At 34.2% G+C, this 14,524-nt stretch overlaps 1 protein-coding gene across 1 annotated transcript in view; it reads left to right on the top strand.

Moving 5' to 3' along the window:
- Window positions 1-14,524, top strand: part of Nek11 (NIMA related kinase 11) — a 347,795-nt gene that overhangs the window by 110,302 nt on the left and 222,969 nt on the right. Inside the window, exons 5-6 of the mRNA XM_026383853.2 lie at window positions 3,612-3,676; window positions 4,636-4,762. Coding sequence (XP_026239638.2) covers window positions 3,612-3,676; window positions 4,636-4,762 — 192 coding nt within the window. The remainder of the gene's footprint in view (window positions 1-3,611; window positions 3,677-4,635; window positions 4,763-14,524) is intronic.

Below are 14,524 nucleotides of genomic sequence, written 5' to 3' on the forward strand. Positions count from 1 at the left end.
TTGAGAACAAGAAAGATAAAGCAGGAGGCATCACAATAACTGATCTCAAATTATATTACAGAGCCATAGTAATAAAAGCAGCATTGTATTGGCATCAAAATAGACATGAAGACCAATGGAGTGGAATAGAAGACACAGAGACAAATCCATATTCCTACAGCCATCTGATATTTGATACAGGTGCCAAAAATATATTTTGGAGAAAAAATTTGCCTTTTTAACAAATGGTGCTGGGGAAACTGGAGCTAACATGTTGAAAAATGAAACTAGATTGCTAGCTCTCGCCCTGCACAAACCTCAAACTGAAATATATGAAAGACAGAAATTAGATCAGAAACTTTGCAACTGCTAGAAGAAAACAGGGTCAATACTACATCATATTGGTGCTAGCACCAATTTCCTTAACAAGACCCCAAAAGTGCTAGAAATGAAGGCAAGAATCAATACTTTGGATGCCATCAAACTCAAAAGCTTCTGCACAGCAAAGGAAATGATTAAGAGCCTAAAGAGAGAGCTTACATAATGGAAGAAAGTCTTGGCCAGCTACTCCTTCAGTAGGGAATTAGTATCCAGAATATATAAAAAATCCAGAATATATAAAAAAACCCAAACCAAACAAAAAACAAATAGCCCAATCAACCAATGAGCAAAAGAACTAAACTGAAACTTCTCAAAAGAAGAAACACAAATGGCCAACAAATAGAGAATTTTTATTATCTATAGCAATCAGAAATACAAATCAAAAGTTTGCTAAGATTTCATCTAACTACAGTTAGAATGACAGTGATCAAGAATACAAACAGGGAGAGCATGGAAGGAAGATTACCTCTAGATAGGGAATAGGGGTGGGAGGGAAAGGGAGGGAGAAGGGGAATAGCATGGATGATGGAAGGAGATCCTCATCATTATACAAAATACATGTATGAAGATGTGAGAAAAAAAAGAATGCAAACAATAATAAATGCTGGAAAGGTTGTGGGGAAAGAGATACAATGGTACATTGTTGGTGGGATTGCAGACTAGTATGTATGGAGATTCCCCAAAAAACTAGGGATGGAAATACCATGTGTCCAAGATATCCCACTACTTGGTATCTTCTCAGAAGCTCTAACATCAACATACTGTAACTATACAGAGCTATACAGCTACCTCACATTTATAGCAGTATAACTCACGATATCTAAGTTATAGAATCAATCCAGGTGTGCCTATCATCAGATAAATGGATTGAGTAATATATATATGATTTATATGATATCATTTATATATATATATGTGATATATATATATATGTGTGTGTGATATATATATATGTGATATATATATGTGAGATATATATATATATATATATATATATATATATATATATATAAATATATATATTGCTAAATGAAGTAAGCCAAACTCAGAAACTCAAAGCTTTATTTTTTTCTCTCATATATGGATGCTAGAGTAAAATAATGGAAAGGGGGAAAGAAATATAGGATATCATGAAGATGACGGGAAGATCAGTAGTGTAGAAGGAAATGGAGAGGCATAGTGGAGAGGTGGGAAAGAGAAGGTAAAATGGAATGAATTCTTTAAAAAAATCGTGTATGTAGGAATGTACATACATATGTACAAGTAAAAGGAACCAATCAAATATAAATAAACAGATGAGCAGAGTATTAGTCTAGCACACTAATAATAATAGTAGCGGAGTGGAGGAAAGAGAATGGCAGAGAGGAGGGTTGGAGGGAAAGTGGGGAATCATGAACTGAAATCAAATTCCATGCATGTTTGAGTTTATGGGATAAACCCTACTACGATGTATAAAGCTCTCATAAAAAATTTAAATTTTTTCTATTGTTGGGTCTTTTATATAACTATAGAAGAAATAAACTTGAATATCTTTATGCATTAGAGATGCAAATAATATCCAGTAGAAGAGATAATCCTGGTGATTATGGTTTATGCTTTGTTGGTCACTAACCAGTTTTGTAGTGTAGTCAGCATTCATGTCCTCCTATTAGTAATACTGTAGCTTCTCAACAACTCTAACTCAGTTTTCTACCTTAACTGGTTCTTTACTCAATTAATAAATTAAATAAAATATTTGACATATGTTCACTTATTATTTTCATAATATTTATTATTTTACATTCTTGAAAAGTAAGCCTTTACATTGACCAGAATTTTGTCATATCACTGACCCCCAAGGGAAAGGGGTAAAAGGAATTACCACATTGTGCTTCTTCATTTCCCAATACATTCGCCCACCGCCACACACACACACACACACACACACACACACACACACACACACTGCCTTTTGCTAACAGGGCTGAGCCTTCTTAGTGGCTCAGGGGATATGGTGTCAAGGGAGAGGAAGAGGAGAATAGTTATGGGGTAGGTATCTAATAGCATAAGCCAAGCATAAGCCAAGTTTTATTTATCCTTCTTTTGCTATATATATTTTTTCTGGTTTTAAATCATTAAAAAGTTAATGATATATTCATGTGTAACCCAGGTCTAGGTATAAAGACAGGAGAGAATAGTGGTTAAATGTAGTTTCTATAGTTGAATAGATCTAGGTGAGAATTGTTTGTGGGATTGGACAGATCTACTTTGTTTTCACAGGCTATATAACCTTCAGTAAATTATACATAATTCTGATTCCTTAGGCCTGGTTGATTTTGTGCCATTTTTGTCTCCTATGAAGTGAACTATTTAAATTTAGCCTTTCTTTGGATCTGTTCTTTAGTATGAATTTCAACTTATTCTGGAAGGTTGAGGTCTAACCACTATACAAATGTATTACTACAACAGTAATACCATTAATTGTAATAGTGAAACTATTTATTTTTATAACCAATATTTCTGGTTTTCAACTAATAATAATTTTATTAATTTTGTGGGCATGTACTTTAGAGTAATCATTTGTTGGGAAAGAGGTTTCCTTATACTAAGTTAATGTCTGTATTTATAACTATAATTATAAATAATATTTAATCAAGGTACAATGACTAGTTTCCCCTTCTAGTCATCTCTTACCATCATTTATGTGCCTTTTAAATTATCTCCAACTTGATTATAAAGGATACATAGTCCTATATTGTGAATCTTTATAAATCATGCTACAGAAACATAATACGATCTGCCCTGTTAAAATCGTTAATTTCCCAACTTTTCCCAACTACATGTTCCCCTCTAAAACCTTTATTTAAATAAACATTTCCATGAAACTGTTTATGGCTTAGCAGCTTAAAAAATTTAAAGATACATATTCAAAGCCAGCCTCAACAACTTAGTGAGGTTCTAAGCAACTTAGCAAGATCCTATCTTAAAATTAAAAAAAAAAACACATAAATGAAAAAGGGGTTGGGGGGATGTTGCTCAGTGGTTAAGCAACCCAGGATTCAATTCCTGCTATCAAAAAAATAAAAAATAAAATATATCAGTGGGAATATATATGAATATATATATATATATAATATATATATATATAATATATATATATATATAAAATACACACACTTGTGAACACTTCAAATATAACCATATACAATATTTGAATTTCAAAATTTTATATTTTACATGAAGTCATATATCCTTTTTTTTGCCTTTTGTAGGAGGATACTTCATCGAGATCTGAAATCAAAGAATATATTTTTGAAAAATAATCTACTGAAAATTGGTAAGTTTTAAAAAATATGTAATTCAAAAACATTACATATTTTTCTAGATGTTATTTTATCAAGCTGAAGTATATGGTACATGGAACCATTAGAGTTATCATTGGTTTCTTTAAACTTCTCAATTTTTTTTTGCTCGGATGGGTCCAACTAAACCCAATTGTTTTGTTTCTGATTATCCAATATAAATTGGGGTATAGAACATTTACTATGTGCTTGATTGATTTGACAAATATACATTGTAGTCCTGCTCAGATATACTTTGAGTTCACTTTCTTGGTAGGTGGTTAGACTTGTTTTACTGGTTTGATTAATTATCTAGGTTTCCCACTGACTTTATCATAAGCAATAAGAAGTTATCATGGATAATTAAAATGTTGATATAGTGGCTTTATAGTGTTTATTTCTTCAGAACTGTTCCCTCACTTCACAGTTACTAGATTATCTAATCATCATGTAAGATGTTCTTAGGGAGTGAAGGAATAAAAGCATTCATCTAAGGAGGCAAAAATAGTCAAGCCAGTGTATTCAAATTTTTATAGTTATGCTCATGAGTAGTTTCAAGTCTTTTACATTTTCCCTTTATTGTAAATTAAAGAACAAACCTTCCCCTTCCTCAGATAAAATTGTCCATCATCATATTCAACTCTTCCAGAATCATTTCAGACTTGAAGAAACATTTTATATCAAATTGTCTGTCTCATTGTTAATAATTCCAGAAATAAATAATTTTAGGTTATATAATTCACTGTACTGGCTCAGTCTTTTTTTCCTATGAAACTTGTGTTTTTATAACTATTTACCAGCTTTGTAGAATTTAAAGTATCACTTTCTTCCCCTTTAAAATAGTAGAAGCATTGCATAATAAAATGATCAAATTAGACACACATCTAGTGTTTAATTTCCAGTGCTGATTTTTTTTTGTTTTAAAGTATTCATAAAGATTAATTATTATTTCTAGGGGATTTTGGAGTTTCTCGACTCCTAATGGGATCCTGTGACCTGGCCACAACTTTAACTGGAACTCCGCATTATATGAGTCCTGAGGCTCTGAAACACCAAGGCTATGACACAAAGTCAGACATCTGGTGAGTGGGCAGTGGGCTGGCCCAGATTGCTTCTTCATCTGTTGCCTAGAGAGAACAATTCATTTTGTTTTTAAGCTCACTTACTTACTACATCCACTCACTTTATCCTTTTGACATTTGAGTGATTTTGTGGCCAGAGTAAAAGAAGGTCTTTTGGATTTGGAACTTGCTATTTTTCATTAAATTGATTTCAAAAATTCTCTTTATTCATAGATTAATTGCTTGGTTTGGATTTTTAGTTCCTAAACCACAGGGGAAAGTTCTTAATGTACCAGGAGCATTAAATTTTGATATGTTCTGCTAACTTATTAAATAAAGCATTTGTAACTCTAAATACTGGTGTTTTTTAAAGCTCTGTGAGGGATATATTACTTCTCAGTATTTTTTTCTTCTTGTTACTTTTAAGAATTTTACTAAAGATATTGGCTTTATAGATAACCTAAATTTCAAAATTTCTGGGTTTTCAATGATAGATACACCTGAGATTTCTCTTTTTCTGAGCTCTTAGTATTAAATATATTTCTCCTTCTTTGTCATGGAACCAGTTTTAATCTCACTGCAAAAGCCATGTGGAAATTGTGTTCAGTAAGTCCTATTATAAGCAATAGATCCTATTTAGGGAGTATGTCTTTCCTTTGAAGAGGAATCATATAATTTTCAGCTTGTTAAGGGTTGAAGGGATAATCAAGCTGAGAGCTTGTTAATTAAGTAAATAATTATTGTATGCAAATTAATGTAAGTAGTTCTGAGGTTTCAAAGATGAGCAATGTGAAATATGTACCCACTTCAGTTTTTAAAGAAGATAAAGGAGAAAATTATCTTTTCTCTGGTTAAGGAAAAGTGAACCACAACAGGGAATATAGCTTGGAATTTTCATAAGGCTCATTACTTCTGTTCTTGTGGTGCCTCCCTAGTGGGAGAGAACACTGTCAAGATTATGTCTGGCTGTAGAAATTCCCCATAAATCTCTTCCCTTTGTTTCATTCTTGTGGTTATTTGTTTCTAGTGGCTTCACTGGAGTTTTTTCCTTGTTAGCTTGCTTCTGCCCTATAGGTCTCTTTCAGTTCACTTATCATTTTCCCTTATCCATCCCCCTAACCACCGTCTCCTGCCATGTCCCCACTAAAAGTGAAAAACAAAACCCAAATCAAACAAAAACAAAATACAATGCTCAGAGGAATAAGTTTCTTTAAATTTTGCTTTTTCAGCATCTACTATTTGCCCCAAATTGTGCAATAGCCCTTGGAGTATAAAAGCAAAACCAATGGGATTCCTGTTCATCATGAGAAATCTTGTTCATCTTGATGTCACTTTCTTCAGTTACAGGACATCAATGTTAGGCTTCAGATTGAATTCAGTTACATATCTATATTCTCTTTACAATTTTAACAATTGTGGATGTTTAAAACAGATTCAAATTTATGTCTTCATAATTTAAGGTTGATATCTGAAGATATTACATAATGTCATTTGATTAAGAGTGAATTAATTTAGGAAACCCATCATTTAAGTTTTGGAAATTACATATAGCAGTTAACCTGGTTCCTTTTGATGAGGTGTCTGCATTTGCTTGTCAAGTCTGATAGCTATCTCCTAGAGAATGGGGCAAGAGGACCCACAACGAGGAATAAAGCACAGAATTTGTCTCAGTTGTGTTAGTGCTACTTCTTTTTTTTCACAAATTGCTCTTACCACTGTATGAAGAATTATAGGAATACAAAATGGTGTTGCTTTATGTTTTATGTTTACAAAAATATCTGACTCAGGAAAAGCCAAAACCTTCCAAATATAAAATTTTAGAGAGATTTTAATTTATCTGTCCAAGCTTTAGGTCCACTGCCCTTGCAGGGATGATTAACTATTTAGCAAGTGTAAGCTGAGGATTCATCATCATCCTGACCCCCCCACCAAACCATCTTATTATGAATTTAGTGATTACCTTTGTTGTGTCTAAATTAAAATGGGCTTATCTGGTAATGAAATTTCTACTGCCAAACCTAAGTGGGAAAAATGACAGAGAAATATTTGTTAAGTGTAGTGGCAGATATATATATATATATATATATATATATATATATATATATATATATATATATGTAATTAGTAATCTTGGGGAGACACTCTTAGAAAAATTAGATTGAGGATGACACCCTGTCTCTGTATTTTAGCATGTAGCATCTGTTTATTGTAAAATACTTTCTTAGAATTGGAAACTCTTATAAATAATTGACAGGTATTTTGCTTTAGCAACTAATAGCTATATGTATTATGTTTATAATGCTTAAAGAAGAATTGGTTTGATATTAATAATATTTTCTTTTGTTAATGCTTACCCATATGTAGCTTACCCATATGTAACTTCATCTTCCTTCCACACTCTGTTAAAGCTTTCTGGATTTAATTATTTATAGTATTTAAATACAGTAAGTCATTCTCTTAAAAGTAGGTTAGTCCAATAGTTAATAAACAGTTATTTGGAAAGAGGATAATTAGGTTCACTAAGGACAATGCTTTGAACACAGCTGATTTGTAATAGCAATTGGTAAATAATTTTTTCTCTACAGGAGAAATATAAACATGCATGTGTTGGTTCCTAGGCCAGGTCTTTAAATTGATTTAAACTATGAATAGTTTGAATACATAATTTTTGTAGGAGAAACAAAGGACAATAGTATTGGAATAAGGTAACAGAATACTTCACTGTCATATTTATCATGTTATGAGAAGTTAATCAGATGGCTCTTTGATCTGTGGCCCTATAATTCTTGGAGTGATTTAAGTGGAGGAAATAATGTTGGGCATTTTGGGGACGTTAGAGTGAACTCTGAGGCTTTTGGATGTTGCTGAGGCTCAGATTTTTGCTCAGAGATCCAGCATGGAGGTCAGCTGGGTAAGGGACATTAGAGGAATATAGTTCATGCCCAGTATTGGAATCAGGCTTTGGACAGAAGTATCAGCAAGGTTTAGTTACAGGTGAAAGAAAACAGAAAGGAACCAGCACCTTCCTGGTCCATCAGGAACAAGAAAGTGTCCTCATTAGGGAATGTTTCCTGGGTGAACAGGAGAAGGGTTAGGGAGGGCAATAGCCTATTTTCTGGTGAAGGATATAGGAGAAAGATAAATACAGGCCAAGTTGGTAACTCCTATAACTAAAATCAGGCCTGCTAGTATCTGACATTCAACAGCCTCTTCAGGCCTCTGTTGGTGAGGGAAACTCTACAACAAGAGAGGCCATTCCTCTTAACTGCCCATGACCTGAGCAGTTCTTGTGTAAGTTCATAAGCAAGCTGTCAGATGGGGAATACCTTACTAGGGAATAAATGCTGATATAATTATTTTCAACCAACAAAAGCCAGGGTAGGAAAACATATGGTCACTTACAGTAGATTTGAGCAATTATATATTTTTTTCTATGACTGGCATGAAATGATTGACATAAACTCTGTATTATCTACAAGTTTGACCTGATGAAATTTAAGATTATAACATAATAAATCCTTGTTAAATTGATATCAATGAGGATGAAAATAAACACAAAAGTAGCAATAAAATCAGTAAGAGCTACCCTTTATGGAGTGCTCACTCTATGATTAATACTCTTCTAATTGCTCCATATATTTAATTGGTATTACCAAAAAATACAATATGTAATTTTATAACCTGCTTTTTTTTTTTATTTAGCAAATGGAATCTTGCTCTGCTTCAATAAACATATATCTACATACCATTTAAAAGTTTGCATAATTTTCTATACAAGATCACAATTTACTCAACCAAGGTCTTACAGTTCTTTGAAAATTTTCAAGTTTTTACTATGAGGTGTCTGGGACTGAATTTTTCATTATACTACTTGAAATTAGTTGAGCTTCTTATATTTGTCAATGAATGTATTTATTCAAATGCAGGAGGATTATAGCCATTATTGCTTTGAATATTTTTTTCCTTTCTCTCTCCTTCTGGTGCTTCATTTTATGTATACTCAGGTGCTTGATAGTATCTCACATTTCCCTTTATTTATTTTTCTTTTTGTTCTTCAGACTGCATAAACTTTACCCATTTTCCAGTTCATGGCTTCTTTACTCTCTCAGTTGAAGTCTACTGTTCATCTCCTCTAGTGAATTTCTAATTTCCATAATTGTACTTTTCATCTCCAAAATTTCTGTTTGGTGATTTTTAGTGTAATTTTTCTCTTTATTAATATTCTCTATTTGATGTGACATTTTCATTACACTTCACTTCTTTACACATTTTTTCTTTAATTATTTGAGTACATTTATAATAGCTGCTTTGAAGTCTTTGTCTGTTAAACTTCTCAGGTAATGTCTATTGTCTGCTTTCCTGTTTATTTTTATGTTTCACAATTGTTGAAAACTGGGCATTTTAGATAATATATTGTAGCAACTCTGAACACTCATTCCCTCCTTAACTACCATACCTTCTCTGAGGCTTGTTTTTTTCCTTACTTATTTGACTACATTCTGGGATATTTTGGTAAAATCTATTTTCCCTGTAGTATTAAATCTCTGAAGCTGTTCCTCCAAGAGTACAGCCCTGGGTATAAAGGTTTTCTTTGGATGACAGTGATTTTAGCTGGAATTTCCTTGTCTCTTTCTCGGTTCTCTCTGTTAAGCTGCCTGCCTTTGTTGAAGCTACCCAGCTTATTACCACCCTTAATTGTAAGTAGCTTTTTATTAAGTTCTTGAACCTCTAGTTGAGACCAGTCATTCCAAAGAAAGTCAGATTTGGATGGAGTCTTCCCAGTACCATGCACTTCGTAGCAAGGAGAATCTCAGATAAGGAGAATGTGACTATTGGAACCTAGCAGGGCCTGGGTTCCTGGGCAAAGGGGCTTCTTTGGAAGGAAGAAACTGGTCAACACAATCTATCACTTTTCACATGCTTTGTTTACAATATGATGTTGATAGTACTTTTAATGAAAGTATTCTTATTGTGTGGCCCTTTACTCTGAATTGGGGTAAGCCTGTAATAATGGCAAAATTGATGTTACTGTAATACTTAAGTCTAGATCATCAAAGGTAACACAGACTTTGCCTGGTTTTCCTGAGATCCTTGCTTTTGGAACCCAACTACCACATTGTAAGGAAGCCTGAGGAGCATATCGAGAGGCCAACATGGATTAGTACACATTGAGAGGAACCAAGGCCTTTGATCTTCAGCCCAGCTGAGCCCCCAGCTAAGACCCAACACCAATTGTTAATGACCCATCTTGGAATAGATCTAACCCCAGTTCAGACTCCCCAGGAGGTGCTGTGAGGAATGGATTCATGGCTTTCCTGTCAATTTCTGATCAAATTGATTCATGATCAAAATTACTGGTCATTGTTTTGAGGCACTAAGTTTTAGGATGGTTTGTTATGTATCAGTGGTGACTTCAACAGAGCCTTTACAGGAGGTCATTAATCAGGAATTGAGACACAGCCTCAAATCTGGGGCTACATTGTGGCAAGGTCTAATTTATTTCAAAAGTTGTCAATTAATGGCTTAGAGAAGCAGTTTGTGCCAGGAAAACTGTACATTTGGATAATACCAAAGAATATGGACCTCAAATGATGACCTCTGCACCAGCAACCTTTCCACGTGCCCAGAACTCTCCCTTCACTGATCCTCAAACCCCAACTTCACTTTCTCCCTACTCTCAAACTCAGCCCCAGCCCTGGACCATCAACTTACTCCAATATCGTGTCTCCATTACTCATATAATTCACTGATATGCTGGAGCCCACTCATACCAGCTAGCAAGACCCACATCTATTTTTAACTCAGCATTCAGTAGTTGGTATTTTTATCATGGAAATCAATAAATGCTGCAAATTAGGTTTCCCCTTCGATACTAGAAAGCTAGTGTACCAGGATATCTAATACCTTTAGCTTTACTCCTTCTTGCCCCTTTGTGGTGGTGTAGAAAGAAAGACATCAAGATATATATATATATATATATATATATATATATATATATATATTCTAGTGTCTGTTCTCAAAGGCTAGAGAGGCATATAAACATTCTATATGCTATTATGGTATAATACAGGGCTCTGATGTATAAAGGAGGTAGTGATTCACTACTGGAGTAGTGGTGCAGAGTATCAACTATATTCTCAGAGTGGGTAATGGGCCTGCTCACAATGATGAAGGATGGAAAAGAGTTTGACAAAAAGCATTTTGGGTAGAGGGAAAAGTATCAATGACCAAAAATGGAGGTGTCTACTGGAGGAGTTGAAAGGGACTGTGTAGGGAAAGAAAGTGATTGACCAGAGGAATCATTTGAGTTGGGTCTTATCATTCACAAAGGACCTCAAATATATGTGTTTGAAGTTGTCTCCAAATGAGGAGTTATATGTTAAAGGCATTAATTTATTTAATGTGAAAATTTTAAATATATCATACATTTTGAAACTCTTGTTTTGTATTTAGAAAATAAACCAGGAATTTAAAAATAATTGCAAATGATGTGATGACTCCTGAAGACTTGGGGGACACTGTTATTAAGGACATGGAAGCATTGTCTTCTCATTGTAAAGCTCATTGTCTTCTCATGAACTTGAGGATAAAATGCATATATGTGGCATGGAGGGGAGTGGTGGTCAATGGTGGAGGACTCATATAAGCCATGATAAGGAACATGGGTTTTATTCTGAGAGATGATGAATTGCTGAAATCTGCTAAGCCTAGGAACATTGTATTATCAGCTTTTCTGGAATAGCAACTCTAAAAAAATCTTAACGTTCTTAAAACATGTAATTTTTTTCTTCATATTACATGGAGACTGCAGGTTAAATAAATCTCTGCTCTAAGTTGCTATCCTGCTCTGCTCTAGGGTTTTCTCAATTCCAGAACACAGATTTTCCCATAAGCAAAAAGGGATCAATAGTGTGAGAGAGAAGGAGCAAGGGCTTAACTAAACTATGTACCAGTGTTTAAAGCTTCTACTCCATTGTGACATTCTTCATATCTGCCCATATTACGTTGACTGAACCAAGTCATGCCAATTCCAATATCAACAAGAAAGGAAGCACACTCTCCATGGAGAAAGGGAAAAGGAATTAGAGCAAAGAGTAATCAGTCTTCCAGGGGAGTCAGTTGTATAAGGATATTAAGCTAGATTGTAGAAAACAGACTGGAGGGGATGGCTGGAACAGACTAAAGAAGGGAGATAGGCAGATTTTCTATTAACCTGCCACATTTGACTACTTGTGATATTCTTTCTTTAAATGCCTCTGAAGTCTGTATAAAATTAAAGCAGTTGGAACATAGCCACTTGCTCAAAGTGTGAAGCAGTTTATGCCACATAAGTAGTGGAGGCTGTTTCCACATCCAGCCTTAGTAGAGTGTCTGAGTGAGTAACAGCTGGGAATGGGAGGATGCCCAATTATTTCTGTTACCAATCACCTGTGCACACTAACTTAGCACTGCCCATGGTCCTTTCCCAAACTGCATGGCTTGTATAAAATTTGTGACTGTGACCTCAAAAATAGCTAAAGATGAAAAAAAAAAGATTTCCCTTTTAGCCAGGTTTTTTCTCCACACCCTGTTGTCTCCCTGCCTTTGTTTCTCTTTTGGTATTGGTTTTGTTCTTCCATTGGCCAAGTTCTTATGGTCTAGAGGACATGGAACTACCACTAGGGGTAGAGATGAGATAATCTTCAAAAAATTGTAAATCTTGATTGTGGAACTAATTAGAGCTGATATGAGCAGGAGAAAATTTACCCGAACCATGTTTTTTCTATAATTTTATGGATCTTCTCTAAAACATGGTGATATGCATGATAATGGTGGGAGGAATGAATTTACTTTTCCTTTTAAATATTCCTTTAAAAATCCAGTTTATTAGTCACACACCAAATTTCAAGTTCTTATCTCCATGTGGCTTAGTGACCACTATTTGCAGAAATATAGAAAATTTTTATCAGTGTGTAAAATTATATTGAAGTTATACTGCTCCAGCTGCTTTAGGTCTTTTTTTTTTTATGTTTGATTGAATTTATTTTTTTATTTTTTTTTTATTGGTCGTTCATAACATTACATAGTTCTTAATACATCATATTACACGGTTTGATTCACGTGGATTATGAACTCCCCCTTTTACCCCGTATACAAATTGCTGTATCACATCAGTTTCAGAACTAACATCATCAAAATGGCGATATTACCAAAAGTCCTATATAAGTTCAATGCAATGCCAATCAAAATCCCAACAGCATATCTTGTAGAAATCGATAAAAGAATCATGAAATTCATATGGAATAATAAAAGACCCAGAATAACAAAAACAATACTAAGCAGGAAGTGTGAATCAGGCGGTATAGCGATACCAGACTTCAAACTATACTACAGAGCAATAGTAACAAAAACAGCATGGTACTGGTACCAAAACAGGCGGGTGGACCAATGGTACAGAATAGAGGACACAGTAACCAATCCACAAAATTACAACTATCTTATTTTTGATAAAGGGGCTAAAAGCATGCAATGGAGGAAGGATAGCATCTTCAACAAATGGTGCTGGGAAAACTGGAAATCCATTTGCACCAAAATGAATCTGAATCCCTATCTCTCGCCGTGCACAAAAGTTAACTCAAAATGGATCAAGGAGCTTGATATTAAATTTAGGTCTTATCCTTATTTTACATTCACCCTGATTTGGGATTGGGGAGCATCTCTACTAGTTTTAGCTGCAATTCTTAACTTGGCTCACTGTGCTTTCTTTCAAGTGAGTACCTGTTGGCTATTTTGAGGTTCTACTGTTTTCAGACCCTTCAATCATGTCGTTGCTTTCCTTCCCTTCTCACACAGATACTGACACTGTGCAAGTCATGTAGTTAGGCAGTTTCTCTTAACCCACTTCTACTTTGAGCTTCAAAGGGGACTCCTTACCATTTAACTTTGTTTGAAAATATTGGGCCATGAGCTTGTGCAATATAACTTCTCTATTTTACATTGGGATTCAATGAAGATCCTAAAGCTGTGTTTCCATTGTAGCTGACATTTCTTTCCAAATGTTCAGAATCAGCATTCTAACAAGATCACTAGATAGTCTGTCTATACATTAAAGGAAAATGATATAAGTCTGGGACATGGCAGCTCTTAATAAACACTTTCTATGTAATATTGTTTCTTGAGTATTAACCCAAGCAACCAATGTCTATTTTTAAAAAAATTAAATATTCAGAGCTTATGTTAATATTTGATTCTAAGTAGACTTTTGTTAAGGATAATGTACCCTAAAGCAAAACTCACTACTCATTAAATTTATATTACTATATTCAACTGCTTAAATTATGTGTACTCTTTTTTCAGTGTGTATTATCAAAGTGCTTCTCAATTACAGCAAATAAAAAAATTATCAAAAATATCACTAAAACTTCCCAACAAACCAAAAGCATTCACTGCTGCAGGTTAGAGTTCTGTTTACAGGGTCTGGGAAGATTTCAAAGGGCAAATTTAGCTATGCTGAGTCAAGGCAAAGTCTGAGTTGCATTTTAAATTCATTATCAATCTCTGATTCAGCAATAGTTCTGGTTGACTTGGACAAATGGCAAGTTTATGGAGTAGGTATAGTTTGCTTCACATGCACCTGATCCCAACTTTCCCTTTTATCACTTCTAGTCATTTCCACAGGGACTTATTTGCTTCCTTCTTCAAAGTTGACTGCATTTTGGTAAGAAAGGAATTCAAATCACAGACTTCTAAGTAAAATACACTTCTTATTGTATTTTTCAGCTATCCTTACCTGACTCTGCCCCC

The sequence above is a fragment of the Urocitellus parryii genome, chromosome 2, assembly GCF_045843805.1.
Source record: "Urocitellus parryii isolate mUroPar1 chromosome 2, mUroPar1.hap1, whole genome shotgun sequence".
In the NCBI taxonomy this organism is placed as follows: Eukaryota; Metazoa; Chordata; class Mammalia; order Rodentia; family Sciuridae; genus Urocitellus; species Urocitellus parryii.